At 39.5% G+C, this 17580-nt stretch overlaps 1 protein-coding gene across 1 annotated transcript; it reads right to left on the bottom strand.

The window, feature by feature from the left end:
- Positions 1-22: 22 nt before the first annotated feature.
- On the bottom strand, positions 23-10912 carry LOC139418356 (excision repair cross-complementation group 6-like). The gene is made up of 3 exons (XM_071167747.1): positions 10753-10912; positions 9219-9260; positions 23-4252 (listed from the first exon to the last, which is right to left on the bottom strand). Exons 1-3 carry the CDS (start codon positions 10800-10802, stop codon positions 496-498), a joined length of 3849 nt encoding a protein of 1282 aa, XP_071023848.1. The 5' UTR covers positions 10803-10912; the 3' UTR covers positions 23-495.
- Between the last annotated feature and the right edge of the window lie 6668 nt (positions 10913-17580).

Here is a 17580-nt window from a genome sequence, read left to right on the forward strand (position 1 = left end):
AATAAAATGACATTGCTCGTTCTAATATTGCTTAATTTATTGGAAACCAAATATGCTGTTTTATGGTGTGATATTGTCATCATTATACAATATATGGCTCACATAAGAGCTCAAGTAATAAGAGTTAGCATCACAAAACATATACATCAAACCAAAATAGCAAGCACTAAATGCCATTTTCCTTTGAATATTTAATGGGCTGAGTAATGATTGAAACCTCCACAGTGAAACTACACAATTAAACTTTAAAACAAATGAGATTTTTACATTATTTTTTACTTGCATTTATGAATTATATACACATTACAAAAGCATGCAAAAATACAATTAAGAAAATAATTGATCAAAAAACATTTCTAACTAGCCTATTATTTTAACCATTTGTTTCAACGTAGTTTTACAAGACACACCTTTAAAAAGACACCCCTATCAGTGAGTGATACATTGTGTGTACATGTAGATGACAGCAATGAGTTCACACTTTTCAAAAATATTTCACTTTTTTTTTTTTTCCTCACCGAGCTGACGGTACAATTTAATTGCCATTAACTGAATTTCAGGATCACCACTTTTAATGTCAATTGCTTTCAAAAAGAAGTTCAAGGCATCATCAAGTTTCCCCTCAGAGAAAGATTGTTTTCCATTTTCCACATGGTTTTCATACATCTTTTCTTCAGTCATAGCTGAGGAATCACGGCTGTTGTTGACACATTCCACGGTCTGTAATGTGGCATCTTTTCCACTGGCACATTGGTCCATTCTTTCACTAGAAACAAGTTCATGATCACCGGTAGATTCCTCCAAAGAACTTTCTTCCTCCTCTCCCATTTCAGATTCTTCAACATGCATTGGCTCACTTCCACCTTCCTCACTTTCCTCTTCATTCTCAGTGTTTAAGGTTTCCCCTGTGGGTTCCTCTTCCATGAGAGACTCATGAAATCCAGTCACCTCACAAGATCCAGTCACCTCACTTTCCTCACTTGCATCATCAGTGTGCACCTGTAAAACCTCAGCTTCCATGTCCTCATCAAGGTCCTCTACATGCTCAATCACGGAATCCACAAAGGAACGTCTTGAGGCCACAGAGGTGTTCACTCCCAAGCTTTTCCTGGTTTTAAAGGAACTGGATCCAGATTTAACAGATTTTGGTGTGGAGGAACCAATACCATGGAATTCTTCATCCAATTTCCTGTTCATCAAATGAGGCCTCTCATCTTCGTCAATGTCATCCTCCTCACTATTGTAAATTAAAGCTTCTCTTTTCTTTTTCTTGAAAGTAGTAATGAATGAGTTTTCAGTAACAGGGGAATTGACATGAACATCTGCTCCATTCTGTTCAACATCTCCAGTCACAGAAGGCTTGTCATCTGCATTGAAGCTGACATCCATCTCTAACTGGAAACCTGAATTTCCCACAATGGACTCGGATTCCTCTTCTGGGAACATATCACTAGCGCTGTCCTCTAACTGTAGATTGAAATTTCCTCCAAAAGACTCAAGTTCATCAACTTTGGAGGATGTTTCTGCATGACTTTCTAGGCTCTTGTTGGACATCTGTAGTAGCATAGAAAGTCTTTGATTCTTCTGGGATTTGACAGGTGAGATCTTCTGGTCCATTGTCAAGTCTTGGTGAAGTGACAAGTTCTGCCATTGTGGGGAACCATTGCCATTTGGCTGGTTGTCTTGTTCAACTTCAGAGGTAAGATGTCCTACGGCAACAATATCATCCTTTGCTTCTGATGACACATCCAAAATCTCTTGAGCGGAAGTGTAAATTGGCTCACCATCCAACAACACCTCAAGAGACGTGTCTATGGGAGAAAGATGGTTGCTCTTTATGAACTGTTCCTCAGTCGCAAATGTCAAAGTGGGCTCTATAATCTCAATGCTTTCATCTACAGCTAGATCAATGAATTTGTTACTCAGATTGTGGATATCTTCCTCGTCACCAGACCCAGAATGGGTAAGATCCACCAACACAGGGGAGTTGAAGTTGTGGTTATGGCTAGGATAGGAGGGGCTGGGTTTTTCATTCTTTGGCTTTTTCTCAGTTGACCCCACTGTATAGTGTTGAGGGGGTTTCCGCAGATGTGCCGGCTCAGTGTTTGACTCAATGCTGTCAGCAAACTGCTGTTGCAACTCAGATTCCACCTTCATCAGCTCCTGAGCTTTCTGCACCCTGTTCTCTATGTACTTGTGAGCTTCCTGATCCCCAGGGTCATCTTCGTTGTTTGCTACTTCATGCGAGAACATGAGGTCATGATCAGATATTCCAAACATCTCCATGGAGTGAAGGTGGGCGATGTGTTCATCCAATTTAGGATCTGTGAGTCTTTGTCTCGAGTGCAGTGACTGCAGCTGCAGCTGTGTTGATGAGGATCGAGTGTCTTGTAGTGTGAAGAGTTCTTTCAGGTCTTGTTTGCTGAAGTACCGGAATGGATTTTTCTTGTCCCCGGTGGTCTGTCTGATCAAGGAGTCTTTGAACACCTGCCGTCTGTAGATCTTCTCCTCCACTGTGCCACAAGTGATCAGTCTATAGATGACAACGTTCTCTGTTTGTCCAATGCGGTAGGCCCGGTCAACGGCCTGGGCATCGGTGGCTGGATTCCAGCTGGGGTCAAAAATAACTACTCGGTTTGCTGCTGTCAATGTGATGCCAACTCCTCCCACTTGGGTGGTTAGGAGAAAGACTGAGTATTGCTTGTTGGTCTGGAACATTTGGATGCGCCGCTCTCTTTCTGTGAGGTGTGTTACTGTGCCATCAAGTCTCACAATCTTGAAACGCTTGTTCACTAGAACCCGTTCAAGAATGTCCAACATCTTCCTTGACTGAGAGAAAACAAGTGTGCGATGGCCTTCTTCCTTAAGACTTTCCAAAAGTGCAATGAGAAACATCATCTTTCCAGATTCTGATATTAGTGTTTCATCAGATATGTTGTCGATTCTGTGTGCAGCAGATTCATTTTCATCATCATGAGAGTTTGCACTTGTTCCTTCTTCTAGGCCTAACTGAGCGACAGCCCTGGCGGAGAGAAGTCTTGGGTGGTCACACAATTTCTTCAGGATATTCAGTTCAGCCAACGGTGACCTGGTGGTCATGAGCAGCTCCTTGATGTTATCTAGGGATAAGAACTGATTGTAGATTTCCTCCTGAACTGAGCTCAGGTACGTCCAGATAATTAGATCATTCTTCCTGGTGAGGTTCGGCATTTCTGCACCACCACCACCACCCCTACTACTACTACTACTTGGGACTTCGTTTTCAAGGTCCTTTTCACAGGCTTTCACACGGTTTTGTGTTTTTCTCTGTACTTCTGCCTTTGTCCTCCTTAGGAAGTATGGATTTATGATGGCCATGAGGTTCTCCGACATCTTGAGCCCCAGGGCTTTCTCACCTGGGGTGGCATCCTTCTCTCTTGCACGGGTGATGGGACTTTCATACTGTGTTTTGAAGGTTTTAGAAGTACCAAGAAGTGCCCCTTGACAAGCAAAATCAAAAAGAGCCCACATTTCTCTCAGGTTATTCTGTACAGGTGTGCCTGTAAGAAGTACACGATTCCTGGCAGGAATCGCATGTGCACTTTTGGCTGTCTTGGTTGAGGAGGTTTTGATCTTGTGTGCCTCATCTAGGATTACATAATCCCATTTGAATTCTCTACCATTGTAAGACGAGAGAAGTTCCCAGTTAGTGATCAGCATTTGGTATGTAGTGATGATGACACCACCTCTTCTTTGAATCTTCTCCAAGTTCCTGTTGCGTTCCACTTTGCTTGTGCCATGAAACTCTTTGACTCTCATTCCAGGAGTCCATTTGGCAAATTCCCTGATCCAGTTCTTGATGAGTGAGGTTGGCATGATGAGCAGGGTATGCTTTACCAAGTCAGCATCATACATACCAGAGAGAAACGATATGACCTGAATTGTCTTCCCTAAGCCCATGTCATCAGCTAGGATTCCTCCTTGACGACCATCTCTGTGGAGACCATACAAAAAAGCAACCCCCTCTTGCTGATGATCATACAGTTTGTCATACATTTCTTTGAAAAGCATTAGACCACTGTTGTTGACATTGACAAAATCTTCATCCTCACTCTCTGAGCCTTGCTGTGCCATCTCTTTTATAGCCTCCTGAAGTTTCTTTATCCTGCTCCAAAGTTTATCACCAGGGTGGATGTCATGGGCCAGCTTGAACAGTTCCAATGATTTTGACATATTTCCTTGTCTGGCAGCATCTTTTCCATCCCTGATGTACCTTTAAAAGAAAGAAAACACTTGTAAATGTTTGTTTTTTTAAGAAATAGAATTAGACAAGTCAGTAATCTATATCATAATAGGATATCGTGTATGATACAGCTGTTGAAAAACAGCACAAAAAGCATTGCTCCGCAGCAGTTAAAATCTTGGTATGAAAGAATGTATGACAAAATGTCTGCAGTGCAGACATTTCCATCTCGTCATTAAGACCAGTTTCCACTTCTCAGCCTAGAGCCGGTAGGATATACCATAAATTACCGACATTGCCTTCCTCTTACCTAAGCAAAATGGTTCTGATCTGTAATTTTCGTTGATTATGCTATATAAAGCTCTTACAGGTTTGTTTGCTCAAAAAACATTATTTGGTCACCAGTAGCCTTGTGCATCATATTGATTCCTGCTATGAAATTATCTGCCTGTCGAAGGCTAAATTAGAATTTACATTGAAATCGCAATATTGACATGTAATATCTATATAGCAAGAGATTCAAATTCCATGCAATATTTTGAAACACCACCAAGCAACATGTGACAGTATAGTTTACTCCGTATGTCAGCCCTCTCCTCTTCAGGCTGCTTCCCACACACACACCAAGCCCCGCCCTCTGTCAATCAAGCAGCGCAGTTCCTTCTCCTTGCTATTAGATTCACTATAAATGTGCATGCTGTTAGGTCAAATCCAGTCAAAAGATTGTTCCAAACAAGAACAATGCTGCATTCCACCTAGCTTCCTAATATAAATCATTCCATTTCAATGATTACAACAGTGCATCCAAGTGTTTTGATCTATATCGCAAATAAAAATCTCAATATATTTTGCCCTTATCATGCCCTAAGCTGGTCCCTGTTCCACTGCTGTGTGAGCGAGGTGCTGTGCGCACAGGGAGGGAGAGATACAACTACTGTTGTTTTTGTTAGAGGTACATATATGCCTTCGGGAAGTATATTATTTATTTCTCAACATTAAGAAAATGGCACCACCTTACAATCTGAGAAGGCTTGTTTTGCAGGACATTTACGGTGACTACATCTAGTAACACAGGCCTAGCGCTGGAAAGTTTGTAGGACATTAGAGATGAATTAATTACATGGTTCGTATTTAAAGTTAGCAAAAGTTCCCACTTCCTCAGGCGGTTAATTATGTAGCATAGCCCTACGCCTTATATGCACAAAAAGCAATCTGACCATTCTGGATACTATTTTGACAGGTTGACAAACAAAATGTCAATCATGCATTCCCTGGATTATGTTAGATGAAATAGCCATATTTTTCAGTTGTCTTACCAAGCAGTGGGGGGGGAAATTGTCTGGAGCACTGCAGCAAAACCTTGAGCAAGGCACGTAACGCCAATTGCTCCTTTAAGTTGCTATGGATAAGAACACTTGCTAAATGACTCAATTGCATTCCAATAAAAAAAATCTAAATTCCTCTACAAAGCCTTATACTGTATTGTCTCTCTTCCCCCTAATATATATATATATATTGTATTACCTCCCTCTTACGACTGAAAATGTCCTCCGAAATGCTGCGTTCTTTTTTAAATTATAATGCAAAAATATATAAATGCATGTTCACTTCCAGTTTAGGGCAGACCCTATTTAGTCCACTGGTCGATTGTTTGGTCGCACAAGACACCTTTATTTGATTACCCTTATTTTATCAGGTAAGTTGACGAAACACATTCTGATTTACATCAATGACCTGGGGAATAGTTAAAGAGGGGGGATAAAAGAGACAATTGGAAGTTGGGGATGATTAGGTGGCCATGATTGGGAATTTAGCCAGGACACCGGGGTTAACACCCCTACTCTTACGATAAGTGCCATGGGATCTTTAGTGACCACAGAGAGTCACGGCGCCCGTTTTAACGTCCCATCCAAAAGACTGAACACTACACAGGGCAATGTCCCAATCCCGGGACCAACCAGGAACAACCCTGCTTAGCTTCAGAGGAAAGCTAAGCAGTGGGATGCAGGGTGGTATGCTGCTGGCTCACCTGTCTGATTCGCACCTGTGACTAATCCATTACGTAAGCCATCACACAGTCAATCATTCTAAGACATGTTATACTGAAATTATATATGGTTATATGTCAAAATAATTGTGCAAGACTAACAAATATAACACTATTTTAAAACCAATGCGCTTTCTCCCGCATTAGATAGTAGTCGCTGTCCTCTGTTCTGAAACAATCTTCAGTGCACCGTTGAATTGGCACCTTTCCCTATATTGCCATGCGCATAATAGCAAAGTTAAGCAGCATATTGGTGTTAAGAACAATGCGGGAGAGGCAGCAGCAGAGTGATGAGGAGACGAGGAAACCAACTTAAAATCGGGTCTATAATCAAATCAAAGTTTATTTGTCACGTGCAGTGTAGACAGGTGTAGACCTTACAGTGAAATGCTTACTTACAGGCTCAAACCAATAGTGCAAAAAAGGTGTTAGGTAAGTATTGAAATAAAACAACAGTAAAAAGACAGGCTATATACAGTAGCGAGGCTATAAAAAGTAGTGAGGCTACATACAGACACCGGTTAGTCAGGCTGATTGAGGTAGTATGCACATGTAGATATGGTTAAAGTGACTATGCATATATGATGAACAGAGAGTAGCAGTAGCATAAAAGAGGGGTTGATGGGTGGTGGGACACAATGCAGATAGCCCGGTTAGCCAATGTGCGGGAGCACTGGTTGGTCTGTTTAAAAATGCTGATGCTCCAGATACTCAACTAGTCTAAAGAAGGCCAATAGTCCAACTGTTAAATGTGCCTGACTTTATAAATAATCTATATACAGTACCAGTCAAAAGTTTGGACACACCTACTCATTCAAGGGTTTTTAGTTTTTACATTGTAGAATAATAGGGAAGACATCAAAAGTATGAAATAACACATTTGGAATCATGTAGTAAGCAATAACAAAAAAATAAGTGTTAAACAAATCAAAACATACACTACCTTTCAAAAGTTTGGGGTCACTTAGAAATGTCCTTGTTTTTGAAAGCAGCACATTTTTGGCCCATTAAAATGCAGGGTAGACATAGTTAATGTTGTAAATGACTATTGTAGCTGGAAACGGCTGATTTTTTTAATGGAATATCTACATATGAGTGATGGTTGCTGATAATGGGCATGTGTTCCAATGGCAAGTTGTGTTAGCTAATCCAAGTTTATAATTTTAAAAGGCTAATTGATCATTAGAAACCCCTTTTGCAATTATGTTAGCACAGCTGAAAACTGTTGTGCTGATGTTAAAGAAGCAATAAAACTGGCCTTCTACAATGGTTGAGTATCTGGAGCATCAGCATTTGTGGGTTCGATTACAGGCTCAAAATGGCCAGAAACTAAGCATTTTCTTTTGAAACTCGTCAGTCTATTCTTCTTCTGAGAAATGAAGGCTATTCCATGCGAGAAATTGCTAAGAAACTGAAGATCTCATACAACGCTGTATACTACTCCCTTCACAGAACAGCGCAAACTGTCTCTAACCAGAATAGAAAGAGGAGTGGGAGGCCCCGGTGCACAACTGAGCACGAGGACAAGTACATTAGAGTGTCTAGTTTGAGAAACAGACACCTCATAAGTCCTCAACTGACAGCTTCATTAAATAGTACCCGCAAAACACCAGTCTCAATGTCAACAGTGAAGAGGTGACTCTGGGATGCTGGCCTTCTAGGCAGAGGTACAAAGAAAAAGCCACGCACCATTGGAACACAGGATTGCTGATAATGGGCCTCTGTACACCTGTGTAGCTACATTAGTCATGTTCAACATTCGCAGTGTCTACAATGCATTTCTGATCAATTTGATGTTATTTTAAAATGAACCTTTTTTGTGTGCTTTTCTTTCAAAAACAAGGACATTTCTAAGTGACCCCAAACTTCTGAACGGCAGTGTATAACCATAATAAGCCATTTAGCAGATGCTTTCATCCATGCGTGCATACATTTTACCCATTGGTGGTCCCAGGAATTAAACCCACCATCCTGGCCTTGCAAGTGCCATGCTCTTCCAACTGAGCTACAGAGGACCACTATCTTTGTTGCTTAAAAAAATGTCCAACACAGCCATTTTTATCTCAATATCAAATAAATTCTGCTAGGACAGTCTGGGTTTGGTTTGGGTGAGGGGAAAACTGAAACCTAGCCTCGATTGGCAGAGAGGTTTAGAACTCTTTCTTATTGGTCTGTTAACTAATTTACCGCCGGGTGATATCATCAGGCAGACCAGAACTCCATCCCACCACAACAGGCTGAAATGGCAGGTGGTCTATTACTCTAAAAATGCATTATCATATTTTTCAGTATTATTCCAACCTCAGGAAATATATATAAAACACAGGAAACTCACATTTGACTCCACTGGGCCTTTAACAATGCTTTTTCTGTCTGTACCTGACTTGTTGCCCCTACCCTGGGTGTAGTTTACTTCAAAATCTTCACCACTGAGGAGGAAGATTCATTCAATGCGTATAAAAGGCTCACTAGAGGTGATTTCCCATAGACAAAGTAAGAGCTACGACACTAATACGTGTAAACTCTTCAGAATTGTGTTCTGTGGGTGTCACTGAGTAGACTGACTCAATTTCATGTATCCACAATCCATAGATAATGCTGTACAGTGCAATATGAATGTTCAATGCATATAAATTAAGACTAATCAGAGGTGATTTTCCAGTCATAGTCCCAAAATAAAGCACTACTACTAGACTAACATTATTTAGCTTTTCAGAATAGTGTTCTGCGGGTGTAACTGAGACAGTGATACCCCATTTCATAGATCCACAATCCATAGGTAAGGCTGTGTGTACAGTGCAATATGAATGTTCAATAAATAATAGGCTGACTAGTGAGGTGATTTCCCCACACTCAAAGTCCCGCAATAAAAGCTACCACAGTAATATGTGTACATTTTTCAGAATTGTGTTCTGAAGACATTAACATGATAATCTTCCTCCCACATACCTCTGGTATGTCTCCATCTCCTCAGTGTCCATTGACAATGACCTATAAAATAAGCATAATATTAGCACCTTAGTAGGGATGTGCATTTTTCCATTTAAAAACGATTGGATACTTACATGGACCCCGATACAGGAACAATACGTTTTATTGCGATATGGTTTTATTTGAGAATGAATTGATGTGATTCGATGCACTAACATTTATTTCAGAAACATTTACTTTGTTTACGCTACCTAACTAATTCTACTAGGAATACAAAATGCCGCTCACATTTCCACATTTTTATTAGCTTTGGAAAGCGAATTCATGTCCAAATCGAGAAAATAAGACCTGTGCAATGGTATGCGCAATGCGCATGATACTTATTTGGAGTCTGTGGCTCAAGTGGTTTGAAAGCTATTGAGGTTTGAATTCGCGAAAATCTGTCGAATATCCAACTTAAACTGTCTTTACCTCGGTTAGTGAATCGGCGATTCGTAACATTTGAATGTATTTTCTGACCAATGTATGCTACATTTGGGTCGGTTCGGGGTCCGCGGACAGATGCAGTATCTCAAACGTTTGAATACGGGACCGATGCACGTCGCTGAAACATTACATCCCAACACATTACTATGGATTTAGCCAGCAAATCTGTCCTGCTTGCTTAAAACTGCACTAGGTTTCTACAGGCCTTCTTTGTAGATTAAGACATAGTCTGGAAAACGTACCTCAATTCGGGAATAAGAAATGTGTTGTACTCGAATTGTGCCATTATCCCAACTGTTACACAGAGAAGATGTAATGACTTTTTGTTGTTGTAAACTATAGTTTTCGTCCTCATGCTAGCAGTAGCAGTAGCCATTAAGGAAAGGCACCTGGTGTTGAACAACAAATGATCCAAAACGGCTGCTGTGGCTTCTACCTATAATGAGGACAACGAGGTCAGTTTTCGAGAATAAACTAGCAGTCGTTCAATCTTCCCAAATGACACAGTTGGGATAAATGGGAAAATTCGGAGTACAACACATTTCCTATCCCTGGATTGACGCATGTTTTCTGAGCCATACTCAGTTGTGCTGGGTTAGCAGTGATGTAGTTAAGCTACACAGGAAGCCTGTCTGATCCTAGTGCAGCTGTAAACAAGTGGGTCGGCCATGCTGGCAAATAGGTGGGTTGGTCAGCTTTACAGTACTATCCGGATATTTGACTTCATGTGGCTATAGTGTAAAAAAATATGATTTATACTGATTTCGCCTCTTCCTCCCTGGCTAACGTATATAGCTAGCTAAGCAGCTAAAATTTACGTTACAAACCATTTGGCCGTACTGAATTATTCAATACTTAGGTTAAACCAAAAAAGTTAATTACCTAGTAACAACTACAGTAACTAACAAAAAAAAAGAAGTTATCTAGTAACAACTACAGTAGCTAACAAGTTAGCAACATAATTGCTAGTGAGGGTGAACTTCTCTAGCTAGCTAGCATTGTATTGGACGGGATGCTAAACGTGCAGTAGTTAGCATTCAGCAGGCTTTTTTCTTTAGAAACTTACTTCTCCAATTTCTCCGACATCTTCGAAATTAGGTGATTTGAGTTGTCCATTGTTTTGCCAGTTCGATTTGTTGGGATTATTTCACTTGTGATGCATTGGGACTCGCCTGTGCTTCGCTTTGACTGCGCAACGCCAACGAATCTCCCCGCCACATATTTCAAACGAATTGCACATGCGCAGTGTATTATCAAATGGAAAATATTTTAAGTGGGAGGAACCAGCCAATATAAAGGAATTTCTCTCTAAAAAATCAGTCAAACGGTAGGTTTCCATTCAGTTGGCGAATTGATTTTCATGCGAATATTCTAGAAGCTGCATATAGAAAATATGCCAATATTCCCATTAGTGGCCAGGTCGCAATTGTAAATGAGAACTTGTTCTCAACTTGCCTACCTGGTTAAATAAAGGTGAGATAAAGTAAAATAAATAAAAAGTGGTGTTTCCACCAAATAAAAACCAGTGCCTGATGGCGTAGTGCACACAACTTTAACATTTTCGCTTAAATGTTCATTTACCAAATACAAATCTAAAGTTCGTGTTTCCATAGCATTTTCAACCCTACTGATTGTTTTGTCACAAAAACTGTTGCATTAAATAGCAGTGGTGCCTAATCTGGTCTTGGCATGTGAGCTAAAATATCTTAATAGCCAACAACTCACAGATACAGTGCTGGTATGGCAATGCTGGGGGGCTAGTCTACATGATCAGATTATTATGGATAAGAGCGATACTATTTTTATTTGTCAAACGGCAGTCAGGCATTGATCATCATGTCATTAGAATAAGACCCTAGATATTTATTGGAAAGCAGCATCAAGCTCATCACTGTGCACTTTACCACCCTGTGAAAAGTATTTGGTTTTAAATATACCAAAGTATCAAAAGTAAATGTAATTTCTAAAATATACTTAACTTTCAAAAGTAAAAAAGTATCAATTATTTCAAATTACTTATATTAAGTAAACCAGGCGGCATAATGTTTATGCATTTTTAATTTACTGATAGCCAGGGGGACACTCATTAAGTATTTGTGCTTAGTGAGTCCACCAGATCAGAGGCAGTAGGGATGACCAGGGTTGTTTTCATTTAAATTTATTATTTCACCTTTATTCAACCAGGAAGGCTAGTTGAGAACAAGTTCTCATTGAAAACTGTGACCTGGCCAAGATAAAGCAAAGCAGTGTGACACAGGCAACAACACAGAGTTACACATGGAGTAAACAATAAACAAGCCAATAACACAATAAACAAGTCAATGACACAGTAGAAAGGAAAGAAAGTCTATATACAGTGTGTGCAAAAGCCATGAGGAGGTAGGCAATAAATAGGCCATAGGAGCGAATAATTACAATTTAGCAGATTAACACTGGAGTGATAAATGAGCAGATGATGATGTGCAAGTAGAGATACTGGTGTGCAAAAGAGCAGAAAAGTAAATAAAATAAAAACAGTATGAGGATGAGGTAGGTAGATTGGGTGGGCTATTTACAGATGGACTATGTACAGCTGCAGCGATCGGTTAACTGCTCAGATAGGTGATGTATAAAGTTGGTGAGTGAAATAAGTCTCCAACTTCAGCAATTTTTGCAATTCGTTCCAGTCACTTGCAGCAGAGAACTGGAAGGAAAGGCGGCCATAGAGGTGTTGGCTTTGGGGATGATCAGTGAGATATACCTGCTGGAACGGGTGCTACGGGTGGGTGTTGTTATCGTGACCAGTAAACTGAGATAAGGCGGAGCTTTACCTAGCATAGACTTATAGATGACCTGGAGCCAATGGGTCTGGCGACGAATATGTAGCGAGGGCCAGCCGACTAGAGCATACAGGTCGCAGTGGTGGGTGTTGGTGGGTGTTGTTCTCTTGATAAGCGAGTGAATTGGACCATTTTACATTCGAAATGTAACAAGTACTTTTAGGTGTCAGGGAAAATGTATGGAGTAAAAAGTACATTATTTTCTTTAGGAATATAGTGAAGTAAAAGTAAAAGTAGTCAAAAATATAAATAGTAAAGTACAGATACCCAAGAAAACGCGCACAGTATTTTTACTTAAGTACTTTACACAACTGCAAATTAAGCATGTGTTTAGTGAGTCCGCCAGAGCAGAGGCAGTAGGGATGACCAGGGATGTTCTCTTGATAAGTGTGTGAATTAGTCCTGCTAAGCATTCAAAATGTAACGAGTACTTTTGGGCGTCAGGGAAAATGCATGGAGTAAAGAGTACATCATTTTCTTTAGGAATGTAGTGAAGTAAAAGTAGTCAAAAATATACATTGTAAAGTACAGATACTAAAAAAAAACAACTTAAGTAGTACTTTAAAGTATTTATACTTAAGTACTTTACACAACTCGTAAAATACTACTTGAGTAAAAGTCTAAAAGTATCTGGTTTTAGATTTACTGAAGTACAGTGATGAAAAAAAGTACTAAATTGACATACTTGAGTAAAAGTAAATGGTATACATCAAATTCCTTATATTATTTGTTATTTATTTTATTTCACCTTTATTTAACCAGGTAGGCTAGTTGAGAACAAGTTCTCATTTACAACTGCGACCTGGCCAAGATAAAGCACATTAAGCAAACCAGATGAAACAATTTTCTTGTTTTTCAGACAGATCACTCTAACACTTGGACATAATTTACAAATTCAGTATTGTGTGTTTATTGAGTCCACCAGATCAGACGCAGTAGGGATGAAGATGCATTATATTGATATGTGCGTGAATTGGACCAAATTGCTGTCCTGCCTGAGCATTCGAAATGTAATGAGTACTTTTGTGTGTCATGGAAAATGTAATGGAGTAATAAGTACATATTTTCTTTAGGAATGTAGCGGAGTAAAAGTAAAAGTAGTTAAAAATATAAATATTAAAGTACAGATCCCCCCCCAAATAGTCAAGTAGTACTTCAAAGTATTTTTACTTAAGTACTTTACACCACTGATTTCATCTGTAGCCTAATAAACTGAATGGTTTCCCAATCCGACCACACACACCATATCATCATGTGACTCCAAGTTTACTTGGATATGATGGTTATTATATCAATTTCTGTGCATAAAAGCATTTCCACCGCCATTTCTAGGATTTGCACAAGTTGCTTGAGGTGCTTAAAGTACTTGAATTTGGCACTCTGAAATGTAAATATAGGAATACCTATATTTGAAAAGTACTTGAATTAAAACGAGGAAAACAGAAAATAATCAAATATGTTAATATGAAAAATATTAGAAAAATGGTCCAGGCAGACTACCAAGTTATATTTCCTCACGTGTTTCGCATGCTGGTTCCTAGGCAAGCTCACTCATTCTACCAGTGGTTTAGTGGTTCGTGGAGAAGTGGGTATACAACAAACAAAAAACTGTCATTCCAAACGCTCCGCCACGCTAAGGAAAGACGCCCTGTGTGAAGAATTATAAGAGAAACAAACTGCATTAACTAAATGACAAATCCGATATTGGTCTTTCACAGTCAGGCCAACCCAAGCTGTACTGTGCTGTGAAAGTTGTTTAAAAGCGAGTTTATGCTTGATCCGAAAATGTGGCCATATCACCGTAAATGCTGCACAGCCAATATACGTCAGATTGACCATGCAAGGGCCTTTAATAGTAGGCCTACCATTGAAACAGATATATATATTTTTTAAATCACGGGTTTCAGATTTTCAGTCTCAAAGTCACACTTTTTTAACAGAAAACCACGAAGGAAAAAGGAAACCGCACACTGCTCTAGATAATATCACCGATATTTAATAAGTTTACGCATCGGCCACACCGCCTTCGTCAAAGCTTTTGTGATAAAAAAAAAAAAAGTGCACCCCTATGTAGACCTGGCCCCACCCACATCCGTTCTACACATCGAAGGGGGTTGGAGGCAAAGGAAAAACAACTAAGTGCTACCAAATATAACAATATGCATTTCATAAATATTACAAAAGTGTATAAATAAGGCGTATTGAACACGTCTGTAAATCTCAATGAGGACATAGTACATTTTCATTAGTCACTGGGTACATCGTATAAAAAACGTCAGAATAATCTACAAGAGACACATATTTCATGTTCAAATTCACAACATAACATACATAGGCATTTCATCAAGTCCTTTAGGAAATAATGTCTGGAGGGTGAAAATCCCAAAACATTCTATTTTACTCAGAGTATTATCAATGTCTCCTCCCCTGTCTGATATCTTAACTTTCTCTATGCCACAACATCTAAAGGTGGAAATGTCATGCTTCAGGTCATTGAAATGTACAGCGACTGGATAATCCCTGTCGTTTCTCCTGATTTAACTTTTATGTTCACTAATTCTCTGTTTGAGAGAGCGGGTTCTTTTACCGACATAACAGAGTCCACGTGGACATTTAATAATGTAAATAACATGGGTGGTGTAACACGTAATAATGTCATTTATTTGGAACCGTTTTCCTGTGTGTGGGTGGCAGAAATATTCACACTTCATCATATTGTTGCACTGTGCGCTTCCTCTGCATTTATAGCTACCATTTGGTAGAGGGCGTAAAAGAGCTGGCAGTTGGCATGAACCAATTTATCGCGTAAATTGGGACCTCTCCTATACACAATACGTGGTGGATATTTAAATTCAGCCGGCAAAACTGGGTCCGATGATAAGATATGCCAGTGTTTCTTGACCACACCACCCACTTCAAAAATACCCATATAGAGGTTAGCATAGCTCGGAGCAAATGTAGAGCATCGATGTTCCATTCGTTTGGAGGTAGTATTCATCATCAAACCAGAAATAGTTATACGTCAAAACATATTCAGCCAACTCTAGAATTAAGTTTGTTGGTGGATATTCATTAGCATCTCTGTCTCCCAAATAGTGTGTTAGTGCTGCCAGCCCCCCCTAGCACTGTTGTTTGTTTAGCAGTGTTTCTGTAGCACACGAGTTGGAGTTTGAAAAATAAATGGCTACTGGATTGATTCAAATAATTATGATATCATTCTGACAGGTTGCTAGGCTGCTTTGTAGCTACTGTAGCTAACATTTAATAGAGAAGATTTTTGGGAAAGCCTTTCCATCTACCAGAAGATGGTTAGGCCTACCATTATCATAGCTGTATTTTTTATATTGCTTAATTATTTGAAACCTGGACGTTTTACTTCATATTATGAGGCATGTCTTTCCTTACTTGAATGCAGCCTATAGCAAGAATCTCACCATAGAAGCAAGGATTTTTTATAAAGACTTACTCATATGCTTTCTCCTGGTCTATTGATTTTCTTTCAACTTTCTTTCATTGTCTAGCAGCCAAAGGCATTATCGTAGTCATATTAGCAACCCATGATAGTTGTTTCATATTTAAATCTCCCCTCTTCCTAAATTTCTAACGGATATTTCCATCTCTGTTCATGAAACCGCTCGCATGTGCCGTGCACATTTTAAAACAGCGTTTTCCCGCAAATTGCATTTTGGAACATTCCCTCGAAGTTCTACCGCCGCTGCTACATTGCTGCGCCGAATAGTTTATAAAAATTACAAGCTAAACATTCTGATCTGTTCCAACAGCCTTATTAATTGAAACTGCGTATACCTCCACTACACTACTTTGGTACGTATCAGTGGGTATTAAGAAGTGAGTATACGCAATGCCCACGGAAAAATATGCCCTGAATAGTTATAATGCCGGGAATATATATATTTTTGTTTTTGTTTATTTGTGTTTAATAAACAAAAATAAACAAATATTTGTGTGTGTGTGTGTATATATATGTATATATATATATTTTTGTTTTTGTTTATTTGTGTTTAATAAACAAAAATAAACTAATATTTATATATACATACAAAGATTCAATACTGTCTGGCAGATTATTGATGTTTATGAATGGTTTTACCAGACACATTCTGGGATGTAGTGGAGGGTAAACGCTGTTACGCCCCTTTTTATTTGTGAAATGGCGTTTACGCGCCTTTTTGTTTTGTTAATGATCGTTTAGACAGTTATTGTGGCGTTCCCAGCGTTGTTCAACGTTCTGAAGGCTTCTTGATCTGAGTTCTAATCGCGCCTACCTCTGCGAACGAGTGGAATCATGAACAATTCATGTGTGCTCGTTATGTTCGCCTGTTACAGCGGATTTGCACTGTTAGCAGCGCGTTCATTACAACACTGGGAAACCGATCCTGTGCAGGTGTTGTTACATGTCGTCTGCCACTGCGAGGACGATCTGCTGTCCGTCCTGTCTTAGGCGTCTCACAGTACGGACATTGCAATTTTTTGCTCTGGCCACATCTGCAGTCCTCATGCCTCTTTGCAGCATGCCTAAGGCACATTCACGCAGATGAGCAGGGACCCGGGGCATCTTTCTTTTTGTGTTTTTCAGAGTCAGTAGAAAGGCCACTTTAGTGTCCTACGTTTTCATAACTGTGACCTTAATTGCCTACCATCTGTAAGCTGTTAGTGTCTTAACGACCGTTCCATAGGTGCATGTTCATTAATTCTTTATGGTTCATTGAACACGCATGGGAAACAGTGTTTAAACCCTTTACAATGAAGATCTGTGAAGTTATTTACATTTTTACAAATTATCTTTGGAAGACAGGGCCCTGAAAAAGGAATGTTTCTTTTTTTGCTGAGTTTAGTATTCGTTTTTTTCTTCTCATGAGTTTGTGGCGATATTCTACCATCTGGTGGCGACTAGAAACACTTGCATTATAGGAACTAAAGTATTACAAATTCAGGGTCCTTGAAAATAAATATTAGTGCTTAAACATGTACTTGAAGGTCCTTGAATTTGATTGCGAACCCTGGATTTTGTGCCTAATTATTTTTACCGACACAAAAAGATCCCACCATGTCGA

This window comes from Oncorhynchus clarkii, chromosome 10, assembly GCF_045791955.1.
Source record: "Oncorhynchus clarkii lewisi isolate Uvic-CL-2024 chromosome 10, UVic_Ocla_1.0, whole genome shotgun sequence".
NCBI classification, from domain to species: domain Eukaryota; kingdom Metazoa; phylum Chordata; class Actinopteri; order Salmoniformes; family Salmonidae; genus Oncorhynchus; species Oncorhynchus clarkii.

Coding starts and splice junctions, on each gene's coding strand:
- LOC139418356 (XM_071167747.1), bottom strand. CDS start 10,802: ATGGACAACTCAAATCACCTAATTTCGAAGATGTCGGAGAAATTGGAG. Junction 9,261..10,752: donor ATGTCGGAGAAATTGGAGAA/GTAAGTTTCTAA, acceptor CTTATTTTATAG/GTCATTGTCAATGGACACTG. Junction 4,253..9,218: donor GAGATGGAGACATACCAGAG/GTATGTGGGAGG, acceptor TTTCTTTTAAAG/GTACATCAGGGATGGAAAAG.